We start from the raw sequence: 16,515 nt of genomic DNA, 5'->3' as shown, positions 1-16,515 counted from the left end.
TGCTTGTACTGTATCGCTGCATTTACATCACTTACGATATGAAGATATCAAAATTAACTCATATATCTTCTTCTTTACAAATTTTTTTATTGTATCCTACAGTACTGTCAACTGATTACTGTTCTTGTATGTTACCACTGTATATACTGCACCTTTACTTTACTTTTATTTGCAAATTTATTTCAATTTTTTCTCATTTGCAATACAGCAAATATCTGGTGCTCCATATTATGTCTACTGTACATATAGCGGGATAGCTGACTTGATGACCCTATGGTCTTTTGCTACCCCTTCACCCTTCAAAATAATGTTTTCTGCATCATTGTGTTTTTGCAAATTATGGTGATAAATAAATTTTTTGAATTTGAATTGAATTAAATTCATACCAATCTGTATACTGCCTACTGTACTGCTACTGTACTGGGTGTCTAGTTGTGATTTGGTACCTATAGTATACTACCGCCGGTCTCGCAATTTCATACGAAACAGTGAAATTCAAGCTAGTAATTGCGGGTAACAGAATGTAATCGTAGACTTTTATTGTACTCGGAAACTACCCTCACTCATAATGAATTGGAGAACAACTCGCGAATAGCTAGCTGAAAAGCAGTGTAGACTAGCCTAATGAATGAAATATTTCATATACTATGTGGACTAGACTTCCCATACGGCAAATAAGTTACTGATGACGTAGCTATGCGAATTTATCACTTATTTGGTTCTGATGAACTAAAATTTATATTGTTGTCAATCGGTTGTAATTTCGTAATCGATCATCGGTTGGACCCAAGTAACCGATGATCGGTTACAATCGATTACTCGGGGTGTTGAATGCCTGCGTGTGCGTAACGTCGTGTGCGTAACGTCGTGTGCATGTACGTGTGTGCATGTATGTACTTGTTTAACCCTGTTTACTGTTTGTTTTGCACTGTTTACTACTGTGTGTATAATACATGTATGTTAATAAATGATAACTTGTATAGTAGCGATGATATCTCTGATTCTCATCATTTTTCCAAGCTTTCTTGTTCAAGTTTTACATTTATTTCGAATTTATTATTATTTTTTCGATGAAATTGATTATGGATTTTGACAACCAAGCGCTTGGTTCGAGCCACCGTTCAACTGATGATCGAGTATAATCGATGATCGTGACATCACTATGAACTATTCTGGCACATTATAAAATATAGAGTTCAGTATGCTGTAGCCATAAATTACATTCTCGCTTCTCACTACATGTGTTCTGCTACGATGTGAAACAGTTGTAGAGGCTAGTCAGGCGAAGTGTGCTGCTGATTATGTTGAGTTAGATCTTGATAAGTGTCTTAAATGATTGATAAGTGATGATGATAAGTGTCTTAAGTGTGTTGATTGTTGTCTTTAATGTTGTAATATTTCTTTTAATAAATAGTGACTAGGAATAGATAAACTATTAGTCTGTACTTGGAATTGAAATTACAAACACATTGTAGTATATATTTAATAAACATACAATTACACATAGGTCATCATTTTTTATATGGCATGCAGTTCACGAGTTCAATAAACTGATATTATCATACACAATTATGTAATAGTATTACTTTACACGTTATGTACTCTACCTCACTAAATAGTAATCATGCCTTTAGAATTTTGGCTTGTAGTATGCACGTTGTATTAATTATTGGCTTATTCTTTGTCCTTATTTACAATACAATGTTCTTCTCTCACAATAATGCAACATACAATAAATGTTACATCAGCTACATGAAGTTAAAAATACACAGTTAACTAAAACACTGGATAAATATTTTAACTACACGTCAAGAACCTTGTCTCGAACGTTGCCCATGTAATATGTGCAGTATTGTCTCTGTATCACGATACGTATCGTTTATGGTTTGAGTTTATTCACAGTACGAATCATATCTGAAATTGTCTACCCATACCCTGTACTAGTGTATTGCTCTTCCCTATAAGGTACAACTCCGCTTCATAAATACCTAAAACGGGATGCTATCCCATCGGTATTTGATTGGACTGCACAGCCATCTCCGGCAGCTGCACAGAGGGATGCCCGTGTGAAGCGACGAAGGGAATACCATGAAGAAGAGCCGGAAATGTCACTGGAGATTACACCAGCTGAAGAGGTTGTGGATGATGACCAAGCAGAAGAGGCTTCACCAACTCAGGAACACACAACTGAGCGTTCCTTTGCAGCTTGTCAGACCCAGACTCCGGAGTGGCCCCCAATCTGCATTGAACGTTTCCAGGACAGAGATGATGCTATACATTTCTACACTGGCCTTGAAAACTTTAATAAGTTTTCATATGTTTTATCTAGTCTTGGGCCTGCAGCCTATGAGCTGGAATACAGGTGGAGAACGCCACAGCAGCTGAATATACAAAATCAGTTCTTCCTCACGCTTATAAAACTACGTCGACATACTCCAAATAAGGAGCTATCACTGCTATTTATCATTTCTGAATACTCTGTGGCAAACATCTTTGTCACTTGGATAAATTTCTTGTACTACCAGTGGCAAGAAGTGGATACCTGGCTAGATCAAGAACTGACCAGATTTTACATACCGAACGAATTTAAAAAACTACCCCAAGGCACGCATTATTTTTGATGGAATGGAATTTCCTATTCAAAAACCAAAGGACCCATCAGCCCAACAGCTTAGCTATTCCACATACAAAAATTGCAATACACTCAAGGTTATTGTTGGAGCCTCCCCCGGGGGGCTGGTCACATACATCCCAGATGCACATGGAGGTGCTGCAAGTGACAGGGCCTTGGTAGAGAGAAGTGCCCTCATGAATATGTGTGACCCAAACGATGAAATAATGGTAGATAAAGGGTTTAATGTACACGATTTATTTGCTCCTTACGATATTGGTGTAAATATGCCAACATTCCTAAAGAAGCGAAACCAGTTTCAAAAGCAGGTACTTCTAAAAGATAGAAAAATTGCTAGTAAGAGGGTCCACATTGAGCGCATTATTGGGTTGGCTAAAACGTATAAAATTCTCACAAGCCCCCTAAATGTTACGGAAACAAAATTAGGCAGCGAGATATGTTTTGCATGTTTTATGTTGTGCAATTTTAGGACATGCATTGTATCAGCCAATGCTTAAGTTATTGCGAAACATAGTACCGCATAGTCGTGTATTCGCGTCGCTATGTAGCCGCGTCGCCACGTAACGGCATCGCCACGTAGCCGCATTGCTACGTAGCCACATTGCCACGTAGCCGAAACATAGTACCCCATAGTCGTGTATTCGCGTCGCCACGCAGCCACGTCGCCGCTTAACCGCGTCGCTATGTCGCTGCGTAACCGCGTCGCTACGTAACCGCGTCGCGGCGTAACCACGTCGCTGCGTATCCGCGTCGCTACGTAACCGCGTAACCGAGTCGCCGCGTCGCTACGTAACCGCGTAACCGAGTCGCCGCGTCGCTACGTAACCGCGTCGCCGCGTAACCGCGTCGCCGCATAAGCGCGTCGCTACGTAACCGCGTTGCTACGTAACCGCGTAACCGAGTCACCGCGTCGCCGCGTAACCGCGTCGCTACGTAACCGGGTCGCCACGTCGCTACGTAACCACGTAGCCGCGTAAGCGCGTCGCTACGTAACCGCATCGCCACGTAGCCGCGTCGCTACGTAACCGTGTCGCCACGTCACCATGCATTTCACCTAAAGCACCTCAAGCATGAGACTAAAATTTGATTACAAATCTTTGTAAAAATGTCTCGCGAGATAAACCTTTTTAAACACATTCTCGAAGTAGTCATCTAGAGTACGTAGCATGTCTTGAATAAACACATTATCTACTGGGACGTTACAGACTTTTGTGTCCTTAAATGTGTGCACCACAAAATGGCACTTGGTCCTACCTGTCATATACATTTGAGCCTGAACTTGTGCGTAGTATTGGTGATTGGGATTCAGCCTCATTTCGGACCCATCTTGTATCAGGTACGGGACAGTGTGAGGGGTTATAAGCATGTTCCTATAGGTTAGGGTTATGGTTAGGGTTATGGTTAGGGTTACGGTTATAGTTAGGGTTAGGGTTAAGGTCTGGGTATTAGCCAAGCACATTGGTTTCATTGGGACCCATGGGCCATGTTCTCCATCATTGGGCCCCACTTTCCACTTGATTGTTGTATTCATCACGAAATAAATTTGAATTAGCTTGAATTGCTTGAAGGCTATGTTCTACCAAACGCCTACTCTTTCTCCACAGTGACCAACGAGATGAACCTTAATGAGCCTTGGACCTATCCATTAATAACTAGGCCTACTATAGCCTTAAAATGATCTTCAGAATATTAAGTTTTTGACTACAAAGTCTCAGCCGCACTATTGCCACTAATCGCAGCACGTGAAAACTTGCGAGAGGATACTAAATTATAATAAGCTAGGGTAGGCCTACTGACGGAGGGAAAACAACAGTGGAAAACCCCCAGTAGAAGTTATAAATGCGAAATTACCTTGATTTAATGAGCAAAAGCGAGACAATTTGCAAATTTCACGGTTAAATTGAAAATGTTCTGTTATCTGTTAGAGAACTGTATCATTTATTTTACTTTGAAATCATGTGATTGTATCTGTTTAACATCTATTTATACCAGATTTTGTTTCAACAGGAATTACGTGTCCTTTCAATAGAGTGAAATGTAAAGACATTTCACATGAAAAAAACATGGTATATTCAGTGTGAAATACTGGGTATGTTTTTTCTGCTGATTTTTTACCCATTCTGTTACAAGAATTAATATTTATATATACAAGTAAATAATTATTAAGTAAAGCACATACCAAACACATTCTATCGGATTCTACACGCGCTACACGGTCTATCGGCGTTTCGGGCGTATAAGTGGAACATCGTCAGCACTCTCGTAGTTCTGGTACAGGGTAGCGAAGGAGCAGTGTAGGGAGGGGGAGGGGGAAGGGAAGGGGAGGCGAAGGAAGTTTAGAGTAGTACTAGTAGGTGGAGTAGGGAGAAGCTAGTGAAGAATGAGGAAGGGGAGAAGGTGGTGGAGAAAGAGGAGGGGGAGAAGCTGGTGGAGAAGGAGGAAGGGGAGAAGGAGGGGGAGAAGGGAGCTGGTGGAGGAAGAAGGGGAGAAGGGAGAAGCTCCACCAGCTTCTCCCCCTCCTTCTCCACCAGCTTCTCCCCCTCCTTCTCCACCAGCTTTTTCCCCTCCTTCACTGGAGATTACATCAGCTGAAGAGGTTGTGGATGATGACCAAGCAGAAGAGGCTTCACCAACTCAGGAACACACAACTGAGCGTTCCTTTGCAGCTTGTCAGACCCAGACTCCGGAGTGGCCCCCAATCTGCATTGAACGTTTCCAGGACAGAGATGATGCTATACATTTCTACACTGGCCTTGAAAACTTTAATAAGTTTTCATATGTTTTATCTAGTCTTGGGCCTGCAGCCTATGAGCTGGAATACAGGTGGAGAACGCCACAGCAGCTGAATATACAAAATCAGTTCTTCCTCACGCTTATAAAACTACGTCGACATACTCCAAATAAGGAGCTATCACTGCTATTTATCATTTCTGAATACTCTGTGGCAAACATCTTTGTCACTTGGATAAATTTCTTGTACTACCAGTGGCAAGAAGTGGATACCTGGCTAGATCAAGAACTGACCAGATTTTACATACCGAACGAATTTAAAAAACTACCCCAAGGCACGCATTATTTTTGATGGAATGGAATTTCCTATTCAAAAACCAAAGGACCCATCAGCCCAACAGCTTAGCTATTCCACATACAAAAATTGCAATACACTCAAGGTTATTGTTGGAGCCTCCCCCGGGGGGCTGGTCACATACATCCCAGATGCACATGGAGGTGCTGCAAGTGACAGGGCCTTGGTAGAGAGAAGTGCCCTCATGAATATGTGTGACCCAAACGATGAAATAATGGTACATAAAGGGTTTAATGTACACGATTTATTTGCTCCTTACGATATTGGTGTAAATATGCCAACATTCCTAAAGAAGCGAAACCAGTTTCAAAAGCAGGTACTTCTAAAAGATAGAAAAATTGCTAGTAAGAGGGTCCACATTGAGCGCATTATTGGGTTGGCTAAAACGTATAAAATTCTCACAAGCCCCCTAAATGTTACGGAAACAAAATTAGGCAGCGAGATATGTTTTGCATGTTTTATGTTGTGCAATTTTAGGACATGCATTGTATCAGCCAATGCTTAAGTTATTGCGAAACATAGTACCGCATAGTCGTGTATTCGCGTCGCTACGTCGCCGCTTAACCGCGTCGCTATGTCGCTGCGTAACCGCGTCGCTACGTAACCGCGTCGCGGCGTAACCACGTCGCTGCGTATCCGCGTCGCTACGTAACCGCGTAACCGAGTCGCCGCGTCGCTACGTAACCGCGTAACCGAGTCGCCGCGTCGCTACGTAACCGCGTCGCCGCGTAACCGCGTCGCCGCATAAGCGCGTCGCTACGTAACCGCGTTGCTACGTAACCGCGTAACCGAGTCACCGCGTCGCCGCGTAACCGCGTCGCTACGTAACCGGGTCGCCACGTCGCTACGTAACCACGTAGCCGCGTAAGCGCGTCGCTACGTAACCGCATCGCCACGTAGCCGCGTCGCTACGTAACCGTGTCGCCACGTCACCATGCATTTCACCTAAAGCACCTCAAGCATGAGACTAAAATTTGATTACAAATCTTTGTAAAAATGTCTCGCGAGATAAACCTTTTTAAACACATTCTCGAAGTAGTCATCTAGAGTACGTAGCATGTCTTGAATAAACACATTATCTACTGGGACGTTACAGACTTTTGTGTCCTTAAATGTGTGCACCACAAAATGGCACTTGGTCCTACCTGTCATATACATTTGAGCCTGAACTTGTGCGTAGTATTGGTGATTGGGATTCAGCCTCATTTCGGACCCATCTTGTATCAGGTACGGGACAGTGTGAGGGGTTATAAGCATGTTCCTTGCACAGTAGGGACATTTCACTTCTAAAACCGTGTCCTCATTCACAAGACCATCTGGGGAACTGGCTAGGTAAGGCTTATCTATAGAAATAACTAATCCACATTTTTGCACTTTCACATCACACAGCTGCTCATAGCAGGTGATCGCATCCGGTTCAAGTCTATTTCCGTGTGAAGTTGCCCTCGAAACAAATTCGTTCCCATCAATCATTTCCCTTGCAATTCTCTCTTTAGCATGCTGTGAAACACATTTAATGATAACACCGAACCTAGAGGACTGCATCCGATTTCTCCTCTCCTTCTTCCATTCCACACTCTTGTTTTGCAATCGTGTTCGGTACTCAATGTCATCTGCTGTTTCACGTGAGATTTTAGTTATATTACTTTGATCCAAGAACATTTGTGATTGCGGCTTAATTAGATAGTCATGGTCCTTATCAACTGCGTAAATATTGGCTGGTCCGATTGTTTGCAGCAGTGGAACCTGATTATGAGTGTTGGCTGCATAGTTTAATGTCAAGCTTTTCACATGTGCAGGATAACATGCAAGTTTGCGGTACTTTTGTGGGCGTGGATCAAAATTAAGCGCGAGTGGCTGCTTAGTGACTTTCAGTGTACTTGCTTTGGCAGGCGATCCATTGTGTAGTCGACGTGGCTTATGAAACGACTGTAACACCTCTGTGCAAGAAAGTTCTAAATTCGGCTGTTCACCTCCCGTATAATCAATAACTGCCAGTAGTACGGCCTGTACATGCTTACAGTGAGCATTTGGTCCCATCCCAGCTGGGCACTCACACTCTGTCTCCATAACCTCTCCATTGGTATCTATTTTAATATGCGTGTTATAGCATACAGTACGCCGCATTTCCGCTCGGCATTGGCCAGTATAGCATGTCATGTTACCATCCTGAGCCCATCGGAGAAAGCGCAGGAACCTAAAACCACAATGTTACTGATACTAACATCTACATGAACCACTCAAGGAAAAGAGTAGACAATATTTAATACATTTGTTTATGCGATATAATTTCTTTTAATCCTAAATTATGTTATTGTTAATATACCTTGAGTCATACAATCTATGACCTGAAGCAAGAGTAGAACCAGAGAGGTCCAGGTAGGCAATAGCCTCTCTGATTGTAAGATGGTTCACTGAAGGAAGGGCACTACTGGTAACATCCTTGAAGCAAGTATGGGCAGGAAGGGTCATTTTAAAATCATTCTTGTCAGTGACGAGATCACTACTGCCAGAAAAATTGTCATTCCTATTGTATGCTTCTAGCCTAAACAAAGGAAATGAAGATGTAACTCTGACCAGTGAATCTTGTATATTATTTAACCATAGCTCTTGGAATGCGTTAGTATATGTGGTACACATAGAAATAATAATTAATATTAATAATAATATATGGTGGTAGGCCTACAATGGCTACATGACAAACGATGACAAACATGCATGATGATTACTGACTGACTGTGACTCTATTATACACTGCCGTTTTTAAAATACCCACCGCTCTATTAACTCAGCCTTTCTACCGGAGACCCGCGCATTTCTCTTTTTTAACTCCTCTTTTAAGTCGTTAATTGTCCAACTCGCATATTTACTAGACAAAGACATTTTCTAAATCTATATTGCTCAGCAGAGTGTTGTTTTGGTTGGGCGGTGATCACTTGTTTTCTAGCAGCAGAACCGGAGTGGGCGCAGCCCCCCTAGCGGGCTATGGGTGCTCGGGTCCTCATTCATGCTTGACCCCCTTTCAAGTTTCCCCGCCGCTGACTCCTACTCAGCGTACAATCACGACCAATGTGCCCTTCCCGCCCACATTCGTAGCAGCGCGGCGTGATGCGGGAGCGTACAGATGGTGGCGCGCGCGCTGAAGGTGGAATGTAGGACAGTGGTGGGGTAGTAAACGGTGCGAATGAAGGAGCATAGCGAAATGGCTGTCGATTATAATCAAATGTGTGCTGATCAGCCGACGATCCTGCAAACGTTCTCTGCACAGCCGCCAACATCTGTGTCTGGGTTTTGACTAGCTCCCCCAACTGCGCAAGCTGGCGGAAAATTTCGTCATTCCCCGAGGCAGTAGATGCTGGAGCCGTACGAGAAACCGGCACGCGACCGAGTTCGGCATAATCAGCAGTTTGGCCATTTTCGTCACTTGCATTTGATGCTAGCGTTTGGCACGAACGCGCGCGTTGGCGGGCTGCCAATTCGGCTTCGACTGTCGCTTGCCGCACACAAATTTCCACGGCAGCTTCCAATGTTGCCGGATGCGCTTTTATGACGGCTCTTTGTGCTGGGACACTTTGGAGACCATCTAAATATATGTCTGCTAAACGTGCCTGGAACGACGCCTCATCCCTATGACTATCTGGATATGCGGCTTCTGACAATTCAATTAAACGTTGTGCATACGCACGCGGGCTTTCCAAACGGTTTTGCCTGAAAGATTTTAACATTGCCTGCGCGCTCGGAAGTTCTGCCGGGTTTCTATACTGACGCTGCAAATTACTAAACAGTTGTGACCAAGTGATGCCTATGTTTGCAAGTAAATGTCTTCACGCAAATTGTGCCGCACCCTCTGTTAACGATGATACTGCTATCGATAAAAATTGTTTATCGGTTACTTCTAATTGAACGCGCGCAAGTTGTAAGGCATCTCGCCACTGCACAAACGTGACCTGTAGGTGACCGGGCGACCCACTAAATTTAGGTATACTCGTGCGTAATTCCGCATCGCGCAACGTTTTATCAACATTGCTGCCTATACTGTCTAACGATGGTTTCAACGCTTCCCCAAATACAGACGCAAGCTGCGAAATATCATATGCCATCTGCGGCGGTTCTACGAGCGGCGGCACATAGGTGGGATTCATATCGTAGTTATTAGGATCTAACTGAGGCATATCAGCAAACTGAGTAGCGGACGGTACGAGAGCGGATCTTCGGGTGTAGTAACTAACGGATCCATCACTATTATACTATTCTTAAGTACCCCGTTAAATTAACTACGCTCGTACGTGTACGTAAAGCACTTCTCGCAAGAAATTTCGTTACCACACCGTTTAAGCCGGAAATATTAGTACTTACCGATTCGCCGTCGAGAACATGCCGATATGTGATGCAATGATACGGTTTGTTTTCGTTTCGTTCGCTCGCTTCCCTTGCGTTGTGCGCAATGGAATACCCAAATCAGACTGGTCGGCACCACAATGTAGACACGTGATTCGCGCTACCTTTTTAAGAGGTTCTGTAATAGACTAGAGACAAGTAAAGACAAGACAAGAAGTAGCGTTCACTAGTGTTTTACTACATCATACAACATGAAATCTCAATGTACTACAGGCTAGCAAGACCGTTCAACTACATAGCAACCGTATCACGCACTTACACCTTTCTCAGTTGGTGTCTTCTAACAAGAGCCTTGAGGCGCTGTCGCGCTTCACTATTTATACGGCGCGCCCTTTCCTACGTCACCTCTCGTTATAGCTCCCTTCTCCGGCCAACTGGACATACCAAATACGGGGAATGGAGTCCTACGCCTTCTCCATTACCCATACCGAATGATATGGATATGAGTGTCTTCGCACTTGGCTTCGCACTTGGCTGGATTCCATGGTCCCATTCCTGCCCTGATGTCATAGGTCATCTGGCCAGCGTCTAGGTTGTCACAACGCGCAATACTCGGGGAAACCTTAGACCTGCGTTCGACCATTTCTTATTTCCCTACGGGCCCAACTGGCCCGCGTAGTGTCCGCCCGCAGCATGTTGTGACACATCCCTCGACCCTGCGGCGCCAAGATTGCGTTTCCCCGTATTACCATCGCCTTCGCGTGGCATATGGAATCTGCCCGCTTACAATATATTAAACATGCTAAATGTTGGTTGTTGATTCCAAGAGTCTGTGCAGAATTTGACACAATAAAAAGCTTAGGCAGAGATGTGAAATTGTAGGTGAATTTAAATGGTACTGAGCTGCAGGAAACAATCCCCGTGATTTTCCACATTCATAATTTTTATAGACTTTATTGCCCATCCCTAAAGTTATTTTCATGATTGCCTGTACTGGACAATGCACTGAAAGATGCGATTCAATCGTTGTGATGTAGTAGCACGGTCTCTATTCACAACCCAAGGCCTGGCTTCCAGTTCAAGTTGCATCACTGTCCCTCGCTCATGTCCTTGGGCATGTCACTTTACTCTTCGTCTGTCAGATGAGACGTTAGACTGGAGAATGTTTTTCCTGTGTAGTGCGCACACGGTCTCAAACCTGGGCTGATACAGTATTTTTCCCGATACGCTAAGCGCGAGACCAATAAGAAAATCATCACTGGCCTGGCATTAACCCATGCAGATTCTTGGAGGAACCACAAACTACCAAGACTGCTCCTGATGTGGCTTTATTCAAAAATTTTATTAACAGCAGCAAAGAGGTTGTGAAGAAAAATTAGGTCATCAAAGTGCTGCATGATGACCTGTACGTTCATAGCCACACCAGGCGATTAGTACAGTATCAGACAAGACAAGAAAAGGTTGTATGTCCTGTGTGCAGTTCGCAATACCGTGCAGGTAAAACATCCACAATTATTCAAAAAATGAGTAGCTGCGTTAGCTGCAATGCTACATGCGCTATATACTATCTAGTCATACTACGTACTAGGGTCAGAAAATGTCAAGTTAGCACTGTACAGCTGTACAACTCTGGGAAATTACAGGAGTATAGACTATCTCGAGTTGAGCGGTCCCGAGGAATGGATTTAGCACACAGACACAGAATGAATATTATTATAATAATATGTAGATCAAACTGTAACCGGTCTATACTTACATGTACGGAGCCACGTCTTCACAACCGGATACGACTTCCCCTCGGTGGTGGGGGGTCACCATTCCTTGCTGCCTTGTTTGTTGAGTCAGGAGGTTTATCTTGTGGGCGTTAATTAGACACAAATAATGAGTAGGACGAAAGCCTTGAGTTAACAGAAACCAGCCATGTTTATTTAGTCCATCCCAACCTCCATAGGTGGCAGCACATGCCAGTGCTGATAACTTGTTGACACAAGAACAGATATTTATGATAATACAACATCCCCCTTTGAGATGAAAATAAAACTAATAATGCAGCTCTTGTAGATATGAATTCCCATACAGTCCAAATTATCCAAAGATCATTCCTGACAAAGATTATATAATACCGCAACAATTGAATGCTATGTAACCACATTAACGCATCGACACTTTATCGTTTTAAACACATTAACTCTCCCTTTGAACACTATTCTCACATTAACCCTATCTGGCAAAACAGATTGTTCACATGTCTAGCTTCTCACATGGTTTGGACACTGCCTGACCTAGTCACATACTGGCTAGGCTTGAGCTGTCCATCAGTATTTTCAGTAATACTGTCCTCGTGGCGGTTGAAGTTCAGTTCACGGGATGGAATGTCCTGTTCCCGAACTAACTGTCCAGAGTTGGGATGCACAACTGCTTGCGGGGTGTTCACATGTACGTCGCGATCTGGCGGTTTCTCGACGAAATCCTGCTCAATATCTGGGCTAAGCTTGCACAAGCTTCTGCGGTTTCGTCTCAGGGACGACCCACATTGAGTCTCTTCAACATACGATCGCGGTGTCTCCGCTTTGTGCATGACCTTAGCGGCGACGTCTTTATCACGAACCCACACATTGTCTCCCTCCTTCAGTTCAATAAGTTGTCTTGCACCACGGCGTCTGTCAGCGGTTTCCGCCGTCTTTTTGCGGTACTCTAGTTCTGTCTTAGCGAGATTGTCTATATCCGGCTAACGGGGGTTTAGTTTGGTCGGATGCTGCGGAATATTTGTACGCACGCGTCTCCCGAACAGCAATTCTGCCGGGCTGTACCCGTTGAAGAGAGGTGTGGCTCTGTACGCTAGCAGTGCGAGGTATGGGTCTTCTTCACCAGGTCCTTCACGGTTTGCACCGCGCGTTCTACCTCCGCATTGCCTTGAGGATACAGGGGGCTACTCGTGGCATGCGTGAAGTTGTAGGTATCCGCGAAGCTTGCGAATTCTTCTGCGGAATACTGTGGTCCGTTGTCGGACCTGACGCGTTCTGGGACTCCATGTCTCGCAAAGATCGACTTAAGATGGTTGACTATAGCTTCCGATGATAGCTGCGTCAACTTCGCGAGTTCTATATAGCGCGAGAAGTAATCGACTACTACAAGGTAGTGACACTTCTTCAGTTCGAACAAGTCTGTACCAACGATCTGCCAAGGACGTTTTGGAAACTCGGTTGTGATGTTCGGTTCATGGCGAACAACACGTTCTTTTGCACAGATGTTACAGCCTTGCACTAGAGTTTCTAACTGTTTACTCAGTCCTGGCCACCACACAGATTCCTGTGCACGACGCCTACACTTAGTTATCCCCTGGTGACCTTCGTGAATCCTATCCAAGAGTTCTAAGCGCATGCTTGTGGGTATGATTATTATAGTACCCTTCATCAGTAACCCGTCCATAACAGTCAGTTCACCTGCTACTGGGTAGAACGGTAACACAGCTCCATTGACGTATGATCTGTCTGGCCAACCATCTTGACAGTATTTGACGATTTGGCAGCAAACTTCGTCTTCGGACTGCTGACGAATTTCAGCTAGACGTTTTTCGGTGGCAGGCAGACTCTGCACGATTAACTCCACGTAGGCTTTGACATCCTGCGCGAGTTCTACTTCCTCGGACGTTGGCGGAATAGACACTGGCGCCCTCGACAAGGCGTCTGCGGTATACAGTTCTTTCCCCGGAACATGTATAATGCCGTATCGGTAGCGCATCATACGGAGTTTGAAGCGTTGAACTCGTGCGGGGAGTTCATCCACACTCTTTGAGCCAAGAAGCGACACTAACGGCCTATGGTCCGTTTCTAGAGTAAAATGTTTTCCAATCAGATACTCTCGGAACCTATCGCAAGCCCACGCTGAGGCTAGCGCTTCTTTCTCCACCTGCGCGTACCGTTTCTCCGTATCAGACAATGAACGTGACGCGTATGCGATTGGTTTCCACACATTGTCATCCTGTTTCTGCTTGATGACGGCTCCTAATCCATACGACGACGAATCAGCTGAGACGAGCGTGCCTCTGCTCGGATCATACAGCGCAAGAATACCAGATGACGTGAGACATGCCTTCAGTTCCTTAAAAGCACGTTCCTGAGCTTGACTCCAAAGCCACGCATTTTTCACGCTGAGTAACGAGCGAAGAGGCTCCGTTCTGTCCGCTAGGTTAGGGACGAATTTCCCTAACTGATTGAGCATGCCTAGGAAACGTCTAAGCTCCGTGATGTTCCCTGGACGTTCCATCTCCTGTATAGCCTTGACCTTGTTTGGGTCTGCGTAGATGCCTTCGGCAACAGCGAGATGACATTAGATGCCTCTCCTTCATCACTGGTCGGGGGTCCATTGAGTAGATGAGGTGTCATTTGTTCTGGCTCTCCTTTTCTGAGAGGCTAGACACTTGTCTGATGCTGATACGAACCGTGCTGATCCATGTTTCGACCAGGCTGTCCTAAAGTCGAATGACTCAGGGTGGTTGGACTTGGAAACTGTGCCTATAGTCCACTACTACGGGAAGGGCAGAACCGTGTGTAAAGTTCCACATATAGCTCAGAAAAGTCAGCTGCGTCATCGAAATCAGTAGGATCAGAGACTAACGGCGCTGTAGCATGCACGACATTACCGCATTGCATTGTCTTAACCACATAGACATGCGGCAAACTGAGAAAACTGGGGCATCACGACTGTCCTATTTTACTGTCTCCGGTCTCCTTTTACCGATTCTGACATCCATGTTGAGTCAGGAGGTTATCTTGTGGGCGTTAATTAGACACAAGATAATGAGTAGGACGAAAGCCTTGAGTTAACAGAAACCAGCCATGTTTTTTTAGTCCCTCCAAAGCCCCATAGGTGCAGCACATGCCAGTGCCTGATAAACTTTTTGACACAAGAACAGATAATTATGATAATACAACATGTTAACCAACAATCGCAACTTTTATTAGGCCAGAGAACAGCACTGGTAGTGTTGCCCTCAATATTCCCACCAGTTTTACTGCGACCACTGCGAGCCTCATCCCATAAATTGATTTTGAAAATTCGACTACAAAATACTCGATTGCTACACTATCATGATCAGTTCCACTTCCACCACATGACTTGGGATTATGCAATGAGCTCCCCCTTTCGGTTCAATTGATAGGAAACATGGCTCCCAATAAACCAATTGCATTTAATCAATATAAATATAATATTATTATTTCATCAATATAATAGTGTTATGGGTTATGGTTAGGGTTATGGTTTAGGGTTACGGGTTTATAGTTGGCAGTTAGGTTAAGGTCTGGGTATTAGCAGCAGCAATTGGTTTTCGATTGCGGACCCAGGGCCATCTTCGTCCATCATTGGGCCCCATCTTTCCACTTGATTGTTGTATTCATCACGAAAATAAATCTTGAATTTAGCTGAATTGCATTGAAGGCTATGTTCTACAACGCTACATCTTTCTCCACAGCTGACCAACGAAGATGAACCTTTAATGAGCCTTGGACCTATGCCATTAATAACTAGCCTACTATAGCCTTAAAATGATCTTCGAATATTAAGTTTTTGACTACAAAGTCTCAGCGCACTATTGCCACTAATCGCAGCACGTGAAAACTTGCGAGAGGATACTAAATTATAATAAGCTAGGGTAGGCCTACTGACGAGGGAAACAACAGTGGAAAACCCCCAGTAGAAGTTATAAATGCGAAATACCTTGATTTAATGAGCAAAAGCGAGACAATTTGCAAATTTCACGTTTAAATGAAAATGTTTGTTTATCTGTTAGAGAACTGTATCATTTATTTTACTTTGAAATACATGTGATTGTAATCTGTTTAACATCTATTTATACAGATTTTGTTTCAACAGAATTACGTGTCCTTTCAATAGAGGAAATGTAAGACATTTCACATGAAAAAACATGTATATTCAGTGTGAAATACTGGGTATTTTTTCTGCTGATTTTTTACCCATTCTGTTACAAGAATTAATATTTATATATACAAGTAAATAATTATTAAGTAAAGCACATACCAACACATTCTATCGGATTCTACACGCCTACACACGTCTATCGGCGTTTCGGGCTATAAGTGGAACATCGTCAGCACTCTCGTAGTTCTGGTACAGGGTAGCGAAGGAGCAGTGTAGGGAGGGGAGGGGAAGGAAGGGGAGGCGAGGAAGTTTAGAGTAGTACTGTAGGCTGGAGTAGGAGAAGCTAGTGAAGAATGAGAAGGGAGAAGGTGGTGGAGAAAGAGGAGGGGGAGAAGCTGGGGAGAAGGAGAAGGAGGAAGGAGGGGAGAAGGGAGCTGGTGAGGAAGAAGGGAGAAGGAGAAGCTCCACCAGCTTCTCCCCTCCTTCTCCACCAGCTTTTCCCCCATCCACTCCTCCCCTTCTCCTCCTTCCTCCTTCCAACCCACTCTCCACCGCTTCTCCCACTAGCCTCCCCTCCTCC

At 44.3% G+C, this 16,515-nt stretch overlaps 1 protein-coding gene across 1 annotated transcript; it reads right to left on the bottom strand.

Moving 5' to 3' along the window:
• Positions 1 to 6,282: 6,282 nt before the first annotated feature.
• LOC106815860 lies at positions 6,283 to 8,643 on the bottom strand. Its single transcript, XM_014820383.1, has 2 exons — positions 8,044 to 8,643; positions 6,283 to 7,914 (listed from the first exon to the last, which is right to left on the bottom strand). Exons 1-2 carry the CDS (start codon positions 8,355 to 8,357, stop codon positions 6,696 to 6,698), a joined length of 1,533 nt encoding a protein of 510 aa, XP_014675869.1. The 5' UTR covers positions 8,358 to 8,643; the 3' UTR covers positions 6,283 to 6,695.
• Positions 8,644 to 16,515: the final 7,872 nt, after the last annotated feature.

The sequence above is a fragment of the Priapulus caudatus genome, unplaced genomic scaffold (assembly GCF_000485595.1).
Source record: "Priapulus caudatus unplaced genomic scaffold, Priapulus_caudatus-5.0.1 Scaffold1219, whole genome shotgun sequence".
Taxonomy (NCBI): Eukaryota; Metazoa; Priapulida; class Priapulimorpha; order Priapulimorphida; family Priapulidae; genus Priapulus; species Priapulus caudatus.
The sequence above is the reverse complement of the archived record's forward strand: the minus strand, read 5'-3'. Positions and strand labels throughout refer to the sequence as shown.